Below are 13641 nucleotides of genomic sequence, written 5' to 3' on the forward strand. Positions count from 1 at the left end.
ATATATTTCTGAGCACAAGCTGAGAAGCGTCAGAAACATACTCAGAACAACAAAATCTATTGAGATAAAATCATGAATTCTGTAATTTAAATAACAATCTCTGCCTTTTTAAAGGGAAAAAAATGCACTCTTCTAACCACTTATATGTTCATAGTGACACAGATTCTTTCCCTGTGAGTCAGTGAGGCAAGGCCGAGCAGGGAAAGGGCCTGGGCACATCCTGTCATTGTCCTTATCGCTTCCTTTCCTTTCCATCTGTCCACAGTGCGTCCTCCATTGCCCTCCTATCTCTGCTGACACAAGGATAAGCTCATTGGGCGAGTGCAACCTCACCGCAGACAGATGGTAACTTTAGAAAACTAATTGTCCCGTTCCACAACAGTCCGTAATTGCGTTCCACAGAAACAAGGTAAATAAGTGGTGAAATTTTAATGGCGTCTCACGATGATGTTTAGCGCACAACATAGATGCCACAAAATGACAAAACCCTCATCAGTTTATTGTCTTTCAGCAAGAAAAAGGTCAGGATCTCACATTGCTCAGCATCATCCTAGTAGACTCCTCATATATATATATATATATATATATATATATATATATATATATATATATATATATATATATATATATATATATATGCGCCTTATCACAGTCCTTCCATAAAGCCACCTCGGAAATACATTTTACAGCTTCTCTGTACAGAGTATCTATTGTTCTTAAACTTGAAAAATGTGCCAAGTTCAACATGGATTCCTTTCCTCTTAAGCTATGTAGGCTGCGTGTCATGAAAAACATTCGTAGCTTGAGCAAATGCCACAGTTCAAGTAATGGAGGCAGGATACTTCCGGACCTCTGGCAGTTCACACAAACATAGGAGGCCACATCATACCGACACCACCAAAGCGAGTGCATTATTTTTTTTTGTTTTTTTGCGGCTAATGCCAGCCTCTCATAACAGCGTCACCTTCACTACTACCACCATCATCCTCATACATTGCAACAATAGAAATACTGTTGGATTGCACGTTCTTCAAGCTTTCATCTTGTGGCGTGTTTATAGAAAATATATATATAGAATACAAAAAGCTTATACTTCTTTAAGTAACAGAATATAACGTACAGTACTTCAGATTATGTTTTGATCAGCACATCAGCAGGTGTAAAATAAATGGTCTCCCCCCTGCCAGGATACATAGTCTGGACTGAAAGGGGTGTATTTTTGCTCACTATTAAGTGCTTTGGTCAATGGATGAAACATTGATTATACTTTGACAATTGCATTCTACAGGATGTTAATGCTACATAATATCCACTGTAAATGCACGTTTGTTAAGACAGGGGAAAGTTGCCAGATTCCACAACAATGTCACATATTCACACTTGGCAATGAACCCAAATAATGGTGGTCTACAAATTTAACGGGAAAAAAGCTGTTCAAGAGCACCGTTTCCCCTTCAAACTGCACCAAGTAGTGGTAACTATATATTTCAATTGAACATCTCTAGAACACAAACAAAGAGGCAGCACCTAATGTCAGTGAGCTAAGAAGATGTCAGTTAAGTCAAACGGCAATAAACAAAGTACTTTTTTTCTTCCTCCAAAATATTAAAATGTCTCTCCAAAAAAAAACAAAAAAACATTCAAGTTCCGGTCCCACTTCAATTTGTGAACGTGTTCACAAAAAACTGATGGAATCACTGTAGTGCAAAAATGTTCACAATGCACCTCAATGCAGTCGTTCTTGCAGGATACAGTAAACATGTCCTCTTTATATCTCTCTGTTGGTTTACATTTCCGGAGCAGCTGGCGACAGCCTTGCTGTGTGTTTCGGAGTCTGTAAGAGTTTGTGCTCCTCTGCATTGAGTGAAGGTGCGGCGGGCGATTTGGCCTGCACTGGATGCGACAGTCGGACATCCAAGGCATCGTTGTGTTGCACTAGGGAGTGTAGGCGATAGTGCAGGACAAGGTCTTTAAGGGAGCAGTGGGCATCGTAGGGCTCGGCAAAGCCGTAGCCATGTGGCGTGCTGTAGATCATGCAATGCTTCACTTCTTCATTCACGCTGCAGACAAAAAGAAAGGGTCACTTATGAAGCCAATCGCTGACTCGACAAATGAATAGGTTGCTGTATACTCACACAACAGAGCAAGCGTAGCATCCCTGCTTGCTGCTCTCCCGGATAAGAAACGTTCCAGAAGCTTTACCCTCCAGCATCTCCTCAGCTTGTGTCCTGCTCAGCTCACCCACAAACCAGCTTGTCTCATCCTGATGTGGCAAGTTCTTCTCATCACCTTTCAACACGTACGTGCTGGAAGAATAAAACAACAGTATTATACATATATATATATATATATATAAATAACTATTGATGTTTGATATAAAGGGGTTATGAATTATCACATACTCATCAAGGCTTTCGTTCAGAATGCCGAGCCAGTCGTTGATGCGTTTTTGGCGCACACCTTTGTGGTTGAGCCAGCTACAAAGAGAAGAGCAATTTAATATTCCTTTTTATTAAAACTACTAGTGGTTACAAGCAACTTACTTGAGGTACTGATCTCTGATGTTGCGTAGCTGAATAAGGTCAGGCCTCAAGCTGTTCATTTTTCTATCAGTCTCTCTGTAGTCCTCCACTTGAGTCCTCAAATCCTCCTCCAGATGGATTTTGCTGTCATATATCTCCACCAGACGGCACTTCAGCTTTTCGTAGTTGATCAGAAAACTGCGTAGAGAGCGTCCAGATAAGAGTTCTGATGCGTCAATCATTTGAAAGGGAAAAAGCTAGAAGTACCTCTCCAGGTCCTGGTCTGGGCCGTCCGCTGGATTGTTCCGCTCGAACTCCTCGCCATACCGCTCCTGTTCTCGGCATTGCTCTTCAAATATGAGCATCGTCTCGTTGAAGGCCTCAATAGCGGTTCGCTTCATCTGGATCTCCTTAAAGCAAGTAAAGAGATCTCAAACGTGGATCTAATACTCGTAATACGTGGTTGCATGGAACTCCATTGATACCTGGGAGGTCTTTGTGAAGGTTTCATACAGACGGTCAAACTCCTTAGATTTCTCCTGGTACTGACAGTGGACTTCTTTCAGCTTCCGCCCAGCGACGTCCACACTGTCTTCTTTGACCTGAAATCAATAATAAGATTAGATATAATAAAAGAACAAATGCTCCATTATATCACAGTGTATTTGCAACACTGACCTGTTGTAGTCGTGACACTGGATAGGTGAGCATCAAATCCAGCGATGCGTTGTACTCCACCAACGGATGGTGCTGGTAGTGCCAAATCAGCTCCACCACTGAAGTAAACGTGAGCGGGTCGGAGAACCCATACTTTCCGTCACGGTGGTATATCTTGATCAGCTTGTTGTGGCCGTCTTTCCTGTTGTTGGGCGAATCAAACCCCGATTATTCACGGACGTCACTTTCTAAAAAAAGAGTATTATTTCATACCTCAACGTAAGTGTGAAGTCGCCTTGCAGTTTTGTGGATGCGTCACGCACCAGGAAGGAGCCATCGGGAGTGTCGCGGAGCTTCTCGTTGACCTCATCCCTGACGGGACAAAATAAACTGATAAGACACAGCGACGCAAAGAGATTTTTTTTTTTTTTGTGGAAAAGAGTCAGTACCTGGTTACGTCACCCCAATACCATTCAGCTTCCTGCAGAGAATACGCAGGTGGGCAAAGGCAGTTGTTGTTCATGGTGGAAGACACTGGCTTTGTTGACCGAGGAGGGAGCGCTATAAAAACAACAAGAAAAAAATAAAAATAAGGACCCGGTTCTCTCTATTTGGATCTTTTAAGGGTGACCTACTCATGACCTGTTAAACATACAGCATGCTCCGTCACACCCTTGCTTGATAAAGCCTGTCATGATCAGGAGACAAGCCCGGGCATGTTCCCAACAGATGTCACTTGCCAGATAATTGTCACGATTTCAAGTGTGGCCTATTACTCGACTGCAACAGGAGCACGTAACATTTCCTCATCATTCCAAGCCGTGTATTCCTTCAATGTGTTAGCGACATTACTTGGTAGTTACTCTTAATAACGCTATCTTTCGAGATTCGTACTTAAGATTCTTAATCTATTGGATTAGCAACTGCCACCAAGAACAAAAGATAAGAATTGCTTCCAATGGCGCAAGGTGATGTCATCCATATCGTGTGCAAGCAGGTCTAAAAATATCCCCCTATTCAAGGCGGAATTAAACGCCATTATGGTGTTTAAAAAGCTACATTTTCCACGAGCAGAAATGAATAAAATGAATGTATATTTCAAATCTAGACTTTGAAGTGGGATATAAACCCCGGGTTTATAAGGCGCTCAGTCATGCAGGTTTTCCAGCAGCCGAGCAGGAAATAAATCTAAGCTCAGCGAATTTTCTAAAAATGAAAAAAAAAAGAGGGCAAACCGCATCAAGAGAGGTGAAGGGCGATATATTTCACCGCAGGACAAAAGTGCCTTTCATAAGGCAGGGAGGGAGAACACAAGCTCCCCCTCAGAGTGGAGGAACTGTGGCCTCTCTCCCACCGTCCGCTCGCCTTTAATTCTGACCTTAAAATAAACAAAAGGCAGGTGCACCAACATAGTGGCCGCCCTCCTCGGTGCAACCTGCACAAGAAACTCAACTGGCTTCAGACCAGAGATCCCGCTGGATAGAATAATAACGCACTTCACCAATAGTCTTGAGCTCGGAGCTGGGCTACACACGAACGGATCAGCACTGCGCTTCTCTCCTATGGAGAATAAGTTGAATAAAAAGTGGAGTCATGAGACGAGCTGTCTCGCCTGCTCGCCTCTGGCTCACTTCTGGAGTTAGCACACAAATTAAGCACGGCTGGCTGCAGACGGAGAACAAAGCGCTCGTTTCATGCGCCACATTAAAGGAGTCCTGACAAGATTTCCAACACAAATCCTGCCTTTCAGGTGGACCGTACTCGCGTCTCGGCGCAAACGGTGACCTGTACTGACTGTACCCCGGCTCGTTTGGTGGACAAAAGACGAGGAGCTCAGCACTGCGCCTGGTCCTCCGAAAGCTATTACGTAATCGCCAAGTGAATTGCGCTATGCGTGCCACCGGTGGAGCGCGAGCCCGAACCCCTGGATTCCAAAACCCCGACACCTGCTTCACATCACCGCACAATAGCGAGGGTTATTATTTATTATTATCAATGATCAATACGCCACACTTTTTTTTTGCGAGACTCTCTTCTTCAACTCCCGCAGACAATGGCTGCCGTTAACCCTAAACTTACCTGGTGGTGCTGGATCCATTTCAATGTAGAATAACCCTTCAGGAAGATAAACCATTCCTGTATCAAACGAGTAGTCCAGCTTGCTGTCGTGGCGCAAATAAAAAGAACAATAAAAAAATGGAGAAAATGTAAAACGGCTCTGTCGCCCTATCTCAAACCGAGGTCCTGCTTGTACTTGAACAAGAGGAAAAGCCCATCCAGTAGGGTCCAATAAAACATCCCAAAGTCCAAATGAGGTTGTTAAAGTCGCGTTGTTATCTAGGGACTTTCCACAGATCCACACGGTCCCCGTCTGCGTGACTGCTTGGTTTGCAGCGGAGCTCGATTTGACTTCATCTCGGAGGTGGAGCGACTTTAAAGGGACGTGCCTAACTGCATCTCGGCAGGGCCGTACCAACTCCCGCGATAGGGCTCTTTAACAGCCATATTCGTAAAAGAGTCTGAAAAGGTACATTTGACTTAACATCATATAACTATAAAAGAAAAGCAACCATCATATAAAAACGACGATACATCATGTCGAAAACTCGAGTTTTAAAGAAGGATCCAACCCTCTGTTGAAATGGCACATTCCAGACGTTTCATTCACGTCTTCCCGAGCTGCACAGTGACAGCTGATATATTCCTTTAGCAGCATGAATGAAATCGAATGTGTAATGAAACACATGATTAGTGAGGTTGTTCTTAAAGTACAATGTTTTTGATTGCTTATTTATGTCGTCAGTCCGTTAAAGCTGAATGTCATAATGCACGTGGTACAACAATGAAATCAAATAATATAATAATTCTGAAGATCACACAGATTTTACTCATGCTAGAATGAATACTTTAAAGACACACACTCAAAAACAGCTCACACAACAACTTAAAGTTTGTTCGAAAGAGAATCCAAACGTATACATGATAAATAAATAACTTTTTTTCTGTAATTCTGAACCGTCTAATGCAATTGGGTATCCAGAAGTCACCTGAGAGGCAGACATCCTTCTTGGCAAGTGTATATTAAATTCTTGTTCAGCTTGTTAAACACGTTCAGCAACTGAAAATGGCTTCCTGAGAGCTGGTAACAACTAATTATTGCTGAGATTTTCCTGTTTAAACCGTGTCACTAGTAGACTATGATCACGTTAGTAGTTTCTACTGGAGTAGATTTTTTTATTGGACTACATACTTCACATTTAAGGTCACAAGGAAATCACACACAATGATCCAGCTGTAACCAGTAGCGTAGTTTGATGACACATAGGTCTAAATTATCCATGTATTGAACTGAACCAGTCGTTCCCCCTTTTTAATCAATGCATCAGCTCAAAGAAAATATACGATTTGATTTGCAAATTAGTGTAGTAAAATGGATGGATAGATTTGCCATTTCATCGAAACAAAGACTGTACTGTGGAATCATGTATGTATAACATTTAACTACACTGTAATAAAGACGAGATATCTGTTAATGGCTTTCCCTCAGGGGAATTCATAAGTGACACTGACTAGATGTTGATTTACAGGGAAAAATTACATGCTGGGGGGGTCGAAATCTATATTTCAAAACACTTTATAATGCATAACAGCAGTCAAATATGCTTAGCGTGTTCTGGATTAACATTAAACACCAACATTTATTTTCAGAATTCAAATTTAATGGACCCTAATATGTTTATCTCATATGAAAAAGTCAACTTTTGACTATGAAGTATTTATAAGTGAGGAAAAATAACCTTTGGATGGTAGCGAAAGAGAAACAACATTAAAAGAAATCTGATATATTTCTATGGATTATCTAAGATGATTGCCGAAAATGGACACTAGAAATTTACAAATGGAGCCAAGTATACAGAAACAAGATCAGATTCTTCTGAGGAGAGTATCTTTGTTTATAATCTTAATGAGTCAAAGACTTGGGCAAAACTAAATGCGACTCTTATTGTGTAAAAGTCAAAATCAGAGTCAAGCTTTCAATCATGAAATATTTGGACCATTGAGTCCAAGCTCATGTCAGAACATAACACATATATTGTTGTCAGTTCTAGACAGTGATTCACATGGTGCTGTAAATTTAAACAGCCAGGACTGCTTCTCCCAGCTGACGCATCTGGCTTTGGGGAGAGTGAAACAAGGCCTGCATGGTTAGAGGCCATCTCGGTTGGTGTCCAGGCGTTTACGACCAGTCCCCTTTTGACCCAGAGACACGGAGGTAATTGCCTCCGGCATTCCTTTTTCTCATCAGCAAGACGATGCCTTCGCCCCGTCGGTGCCCATGACACTTGCTAAATAAACTGACGAAGTGGAAAGAACTTTTGGATCAACTATTTTTATCACACACTAAACCTGTGTTTCCAGTTTATTCAGAACTTTGCATGAATCTTTTCATGTTGTCTACCTGCCAGCCTCTCCTTCCCCCCACAACCTGGAGTAAGGAGGGGCATAAGCCTTGGCCCCTAACCTTTAGGCCCGACATCTGTGACACAGTTTTCTTCTACCAACTCCTTGAAACACCACAATGTCGCCTGAAAAGTAGAATCCCAGGGAGCGTGTCAGGAGGAATATCCACACTAACATGCCCCATCTATGCGTGCTGTGTTCTGAGAGGACCAACTTGAAGGATAAACCTTAAGGCTCCGTGCCCCAGATCTGGGCAGTCCTGATGAGATCAGTAAAGGCTAATCATAAGATTAACAAGATAGGCTGATACTGCAAGCGTGCAAGGCTGCTCGTTGATGTGACTCATCTTGATGTCCACCTCTGTGCTATGCCGTTGGACTGAGCCGCACAAGTGCTGTAATAAAAGCCATATGTTCGCTCGAAAAGCAGGCCTCTTCAAATCACTATTTAAAGCAACTCATACCAAATGCGATTAAAACTATTAGTGACATGAATTTTGGGAATGGGCAAAACAAAAATGAACATCTTTAAAGGTTGTTTTTCCTGCCTTATGGTCAGTGTTGTCTGTGGTATTCACTCTTTAATCCCCCCACATAAGAGAGTGTTAAATGTACACTTAATAGGATTTCTCCTGGCACTAGATTGTCATATTAATCTGTCGGCTTTTCAGACTTATTTAGAGATATTTCCCCCGACTGTGTCGAGGAATGACATTCATTAACTGCATCTCCTCCGCCGTTAATCTGGCGCACACTTTTATCTGGATTTGCTTTTGTTTGTTGTGCATCATAAAGACACAACACACATTAACCATGTCAAGGATTAATTTACCAAAAGTTGGATCCATGTCAGCTCCTGACATTTACACGCAGTGTGAATTTAACGTCGGCTAAATCTTCTGTAATGTAGTGTGCGTCTATTCACATCCGTCGAAGAGACCTACAATAGTGCTGGCACGGTGCTCAACATTCACCATGGAGAGACTGTGGGGTTTCCCTGATCGAAGGCCAGAACCAGCACACAAAGCACGCAGAAGACGTGCCAGAGGCAACTGCACTGTGGGCAGAGTGTTGGGCGGCTATGGTCTGGCCCCCAGGACCCAGCCATTGTGGAAATGTAAGTGGGGACAGTGTCTGAACGGCTCGAGTTGGAACAGAATACTTTGGATGACCAAAACTATGAGCTTCAAATAGCTGGGCCCTGGGAAACATAGCTTGTTTCTTAAGGAGGTCAAAGAGAAGCCAAAATGTGGGGGAAAAAAAACTGATGTTTGGTGGAGAGAATGTTAAATTTGAGGCTCCTGTTACTAAAGACATCAGCAAAACTGACATACCGTTTTTTCAAACTCCCTCCTGTCAGTGCCTCTGACTCTCTGACCAGCTCTTCTGGCCATATCCACCATGCATCATTTGTCACTCTATGATTCACGAGTGACATAAATCCCCTCACATTTTGGGACTTTCCTCCAAAGTGATTGTTTCAACAAATTATCAAAGTGAGAGTTGAAGACGCTATGTCATAGCGCAGGTATGAAATCAGCTTGGTCATCTGCAATTCTCAAAAGACAGAACTCATATTTGTCTCCGAGCCATTACGAGCTCAATACTGTCTCTTTCAGAAACACACACACACACACACACAAACAAGGCTGCACAATGGTGAGCTTTCATGCAAAGATAAATTGAAAAAGAAGAAGGAGAAAAAAATCCCTGAGACCTCTTTCATGCTCCTCAGCAGTTGCCCCCTTATATAAAGGGACACTACTCTCAGCAACACAGTCATCTCATCAGCACTATAACTCTATTAGGCACAGCTCCAGGACACACTAAGCAACCAATAGCCCACAATGGCATCATTGTCAGTGGGGATTGCAGCCATTGTCGTCCATACTACAGGATTTATTCCCCCTCCTCCCATATTGTGACCTTCACCTCTGAACCCTTCTGCCATCTCACATGCTCCTGCACTGAGAGCTCACGAGGGTTTGTGCCTTCCAGCTCCTAGATGCCTTGTTGCAATGAGCCAAGCCTGTTAAGTGGCTTCTCTGCACAGCTCTAGTGTCCAAGTGATTCAGGTTAGTGTCAGAAAGGAGAAAACCAGAGGTGGAGGGGTCGGTGGCAGAGTTGTGGCCGGCCTGGCTGACCCGAAGAAAAGGTCAGTAGGAAGGCATGAGAGGAGAGGAGCTGGCTAAATGGCTCTTTTCTCTCCTTTTCTCCCCCGAAGCTGCGCTTGGGCTCTGTATGGTTATTTATGAGAGTGTGGGAGAGCAAGAGTGTCCGCGGTGAAAGCCACTATCCTTATTGTTGGGTCTGTCTGAGGTGCCCTGGCTCAAGCATATGTACATGCACACCAACGTAAGTGCTCACACACTATTAAGAACCCCTCCCTGACTAGGAAGGACGCAGGAGACGACTCTGTTGCGGGGCAGATTTAGAAAATGAGGTGTGCTCCACAGTGGAGCTGTCAGCAGTTTGAGAGATGCGTCTAAACCCCACGGAACTTCCTCAAACTGAAGGTCATCAAGAGAATTCTCAGCTAAATCTGGCCGATACATTAATATATTGTAACATGCCTGGCTGGAGCGTATTTAAATGTTATGGATGGACCTGACAGCTGCATATTCCTGTCAGGGTCAATTAAACCAGCATATGGTAAACTGCCAACCTTTTTTTTTTTAAGTACTCACAGGTGCGTTTCTGGATTTGTATTTTTACAACAATGTTTAGCAACATTTCTTGTGGAGGATTTGTAATTTTGAAAGATACTAGAAATCTTTGAAAATACACAAGTCAAAAGAACTTCACGATATGATACACATCACGATACCTGGATCACAATGCGATATATCATGATGTCACAATATACTGCACAGTTAATTCAAGTGTGTTTTTAAAATCACACAACAGTACTCAACATATATTGGGCAAATTTAGTCAAAGCTATCAGAAAAAGGCTGCAGTGTGCCGTTTACTTAACTTGAAAACATAAAAAGTAAGAAGTTCGTCGACATTTAAGCAGTATTGCAAAGATGTTCTTATTCTTGTTCTTCCTTTAACAATGTATTGAGTACAGTCATTAAAAACATGAGGAACAAAGTGCTGAAGTTCAAACTTCATCAACAACTCATCTGAAAGGAAAATGTTTACCTTTGAAAAAATATATATATTATGAAATGATGCACCAATAGCATGTCAGGGGCCAAAGTATCAAAGTATTTTTTCAGCCAAACGGACTCTGAAGAAGCCAAATGAAAGTTTTGAGCTGCAATGTATGTATTTGATTTAACATTTTATCTTTTTATTTTCTCAAAATAAACATATATTTCACTGTAGCCATGCAGTATCAAGTGTACTGAAAGTCGTTATATATATATCTAACTTTTATTTATATATATTAATTATTAACATAGGTTACGTGATATAGGTACATTTCAGCAGGCTAAGACAGAATAACATAAAACAGAATATAATAAATTGTATGGTCGTAGAAAAGATCATTATTGTTGTTACATAATTTCTAACGTAAACAGTGGGACACTCTTGTAGGACAACTTCACAGTGGTACAATGTTACCATGTTTTGCTCCAACAACATGTCATGCCTGACGCATCTCTCCTTGGTTTGATACGCTCACATGCAGTTTAGCCTCACAGCTCTCCCCCCAGAGTTGCCTCTTCTCACCACTCTCTCTGCGTAACATGCCACTTTTTCCCCTGACAAAGTTAAATTAAGACTGAATTTCTGCTGAAGTCAAATGGTCATGATGTCATGGTTTGAGGACAGAATGACTCGGTTTGTCTGTTGACTGAGAAGGCCTATTCTTGCATGTTTGGGTGGGAGCGTAGCATATAATTGCAGAGCGGTATAGCAAGAGGGGGTGGGGGAGGGAGTGAGTTAGCACGCAACATGAGTCTTGGCTCAAATTTGTCTGGTTCGGGTGCCAAACTTGCCCAGAGAGCTGATGTGTGTCTGAGTGTGTGCGAGGCTTGCTGTGCTCTGCTCAGAGGCAGGCGCCGTTCCAAGAAACTTCTTTCATTTGCACACGCTGAATAACTCTGGGGATCCCGGGGCAATTTGGACCAGGGATGGAACTTTCTTTTGCACATTGAGGGGGAAGTTGCCTCGATTATTGGATAGCTGGGATGTTCTGTGGCCATGCGAATGTCTTCGACTGTCCCATTTAGAGAGCGCTATTGTGTTGTCGGGGCGGTGAAGTTCCCCAAAATGAAGCAAGCAAACCGCTTTACTGGTGTTGCAGTCATTTGAGGATTACACTGATCCAAAAATCTGACAGTAAAAGAAGAGAATGGAAAGCTTTGTCTGGCTTTTCATATTCTCTCAGTGGGAGGTAGAAAGCCAAGACCTCCAGACCCGAGCAAGTGGTGCTGAGTGTTAATGGGGGTGGGTGAGTGCTCGACTGCCAAGCAGATGGACAACCAGGCTCTGTGTATTTAGGGAGATCAAATGGGATAACCTTGCAAAGACAGATTGACATTTTGCTGACAAAACAAACTACCACTGTCCGGCACGCAAGTGGCACCCCCTTCATCACATGCATTCTCATGTATTGCCATACAAATACTTTAAGTGGTATTTGCTTACATTGGTCTTAAGGAAGTTATTTCGGCATGTGTTAAGCACTCAGTGAAAAGCCATAACAGTAAGAGGATAGGGCAGAATCTCCAAAACAAACAATAGCAGACGCACCAATGACATGTGTGAACGAGACAACCTTGAGCCACAAAGGGCGCAACTAAACTCCTCTTGGGTCTTTAAGACTCGGCCTTTTGAGGCGGCGGACTGTAAGCCCAAGGTTACGACGTCATACTCGATTTGATGTTCCATCGTGACCTGAATTCGTTCGCTGTAGCAAAGCCAGCGTCTTTAAATGAGTGGAGGCGTTATGTCATGTATGTCACAGCGTGTTTACGTTCAGGATGAGAAGACTTAGGATGAGAACCAAAAGGCACTTACCGAAGGAAATGGAGAATGGAAATACATAACTTGGCCCAGGACACGGAACTAAACAAGAACCTCAATGAAAGTGAAGGCACGGTTTATATAACTGCCTCACCTTTGAATGACGCCCACCCATTCCGTCTTCCAAAACTTAAAATGAACTTGACTCTGAACATGTGCCATGTTTTGGAACTTGTTTTTAAAAGAAATAGTAGTGTAGACTATAAAAGCTTACACCTCTCTGATAACGACTGTTTTCCGACAATATTTTACTTCTATCTTTCTAGTCCACAGCTGCGCACTTGTCAACATATTCTTAATCTCGGGTTCGCGGTTTGCTTTGCAAGAGTCAACTCTCCATGCTGAATGAGCAAGTCAGAGTGAATCCAACTTAAAAAAACCTCCTTTCTTAGTAATCCTTATTTTACGGACTATAGGATAATACATTTGAGTGATCTGTTATTTAACTTAAAGGTGACTGGAATGATGAAAAATGTTTTGTTACATTCAAATTAAATTAGTTCCTGTAGCACTATTGTATGTGGCACAAACTCAATTCCGTATGTTATAAAAACCGCCCGCCAGACTTCTTTTCCACATTCATCGGGATTCGTTTTTACCCTAGACTTTTGCATGAGACACACAGGAGGCAGAAGAGAGAAGACAAGCTCGTAAATAAGAGTTTGTTCTCGTGTTCTTCTGTTGACTGTTGTAAACATCGCCATCCAATGTGTTTGTTTTAGGTCCCTTAGTACTCACACGGAGCTGGTACTGAGACCGATAACAGCAGATGCAACTGGAATCAATAGATCTTCAGGACGTTCGGAAATCCAATTGAACCAACAGAACACCGAGTGTCAAAGCACGTCTGAGTTAGCCCATTTCCAACCCTGAAACATTCTGGTCCATGTTGGACTTATTCTGCCTGTGAACTAATGAACAAGTGAACAAACAAGTGTACGAACAAACGCACTTCTAGGTACCACTTTTAAATCTTTGGAACAGCACAATCAATAGCTCCTAAAATAAGTGCTAACAATGTG

The 13641-nt window shown here is 42.4% G+C and overlaps 1 protein-coding gene across 2 annotated transcripts; it reads right to left on the reverse strand.

Annotated features, from left to right (window-relative positions):
- Positions 1 to 681: 681 nt before the first annotated feature.
- On the reverse strand, positions 682 to 5583 carry LOC128769973 (phosphatidylinositol 3-kinase regulatory subunit gamma-like). 2 transcript variants are annotated; one of them, XM_053884155.1, is made up of 10 exons: positions 5259 to 5583; positions 3629 to 3740; positions 3453 to 3551; positions 3201 to 3381; positions 3008 to 3124; positions 2790 to 2929; positions 2544 to 2720; positions 2403 to 2477; positions 2136 to 2306; positions 682 to 2060 (listed from the first exon to the last, which is right to left on the reverse strand). In XM_053884155.1, exons 1-10 carry the CDS (start codon positions 5311 to 5313, stop codon positions 1787 to 1789), a joined length of 1401 nt encoding a protein of 466 aa, XP_053740130.1. In that variant the 5' UTR covers positions 5314 to 5583; the 3' UTR covers positions 682 to 1786. The 2 variants fall into 2 exon arrangements, with proteins under 2 accessions (XP_053740130.1, XP_053740129.1); XM_053884154.1 differs by having other exon boundaries at positions 2790 to 2932.
- Positions 5584 to 13641: the final 8058 nt, after the last annotated feature.

Source organism: Synchiropus splendidus, chromosome 13 (assembly GCF_027744825.2).
Source record: "Synchiropus splendidus isolate RoL2022-P1 chromosome 13, RoL_Sspl_1.0, whole genome shotgun sequence".
Classification (NCBI taxonomy): domain Eukaryota; kingdom Metazoa; phylum Chordata; class Actinopteri; order Syngnathiformes; family Callionymidae; genus Synchiropus; species Synchiropus splendidus.

Coding starts and splice junctions, on each gene's coding strand:
- LOC128769973 (XM_053884154.1), bottom strand. CDS start 5,313: ATGGTTTATCTTCCTGAAGGGTTATTCTACATTGAAATGGATCCAGCA. Junction 3,125..3,200: donor CAGTGTCACGACTACAACAG/GTCAGTGTTGCA, acceptor TATTGATTTCAG/GTCAAAGAAGACAGTGTGGA. Junction 2,307..2,402: donor CTGAACGAAAGCCTTGATGA/GTATGTGATAAT, acceptor TTATTCTTCCAG/CACGTACGTGTTGAAAGGTG.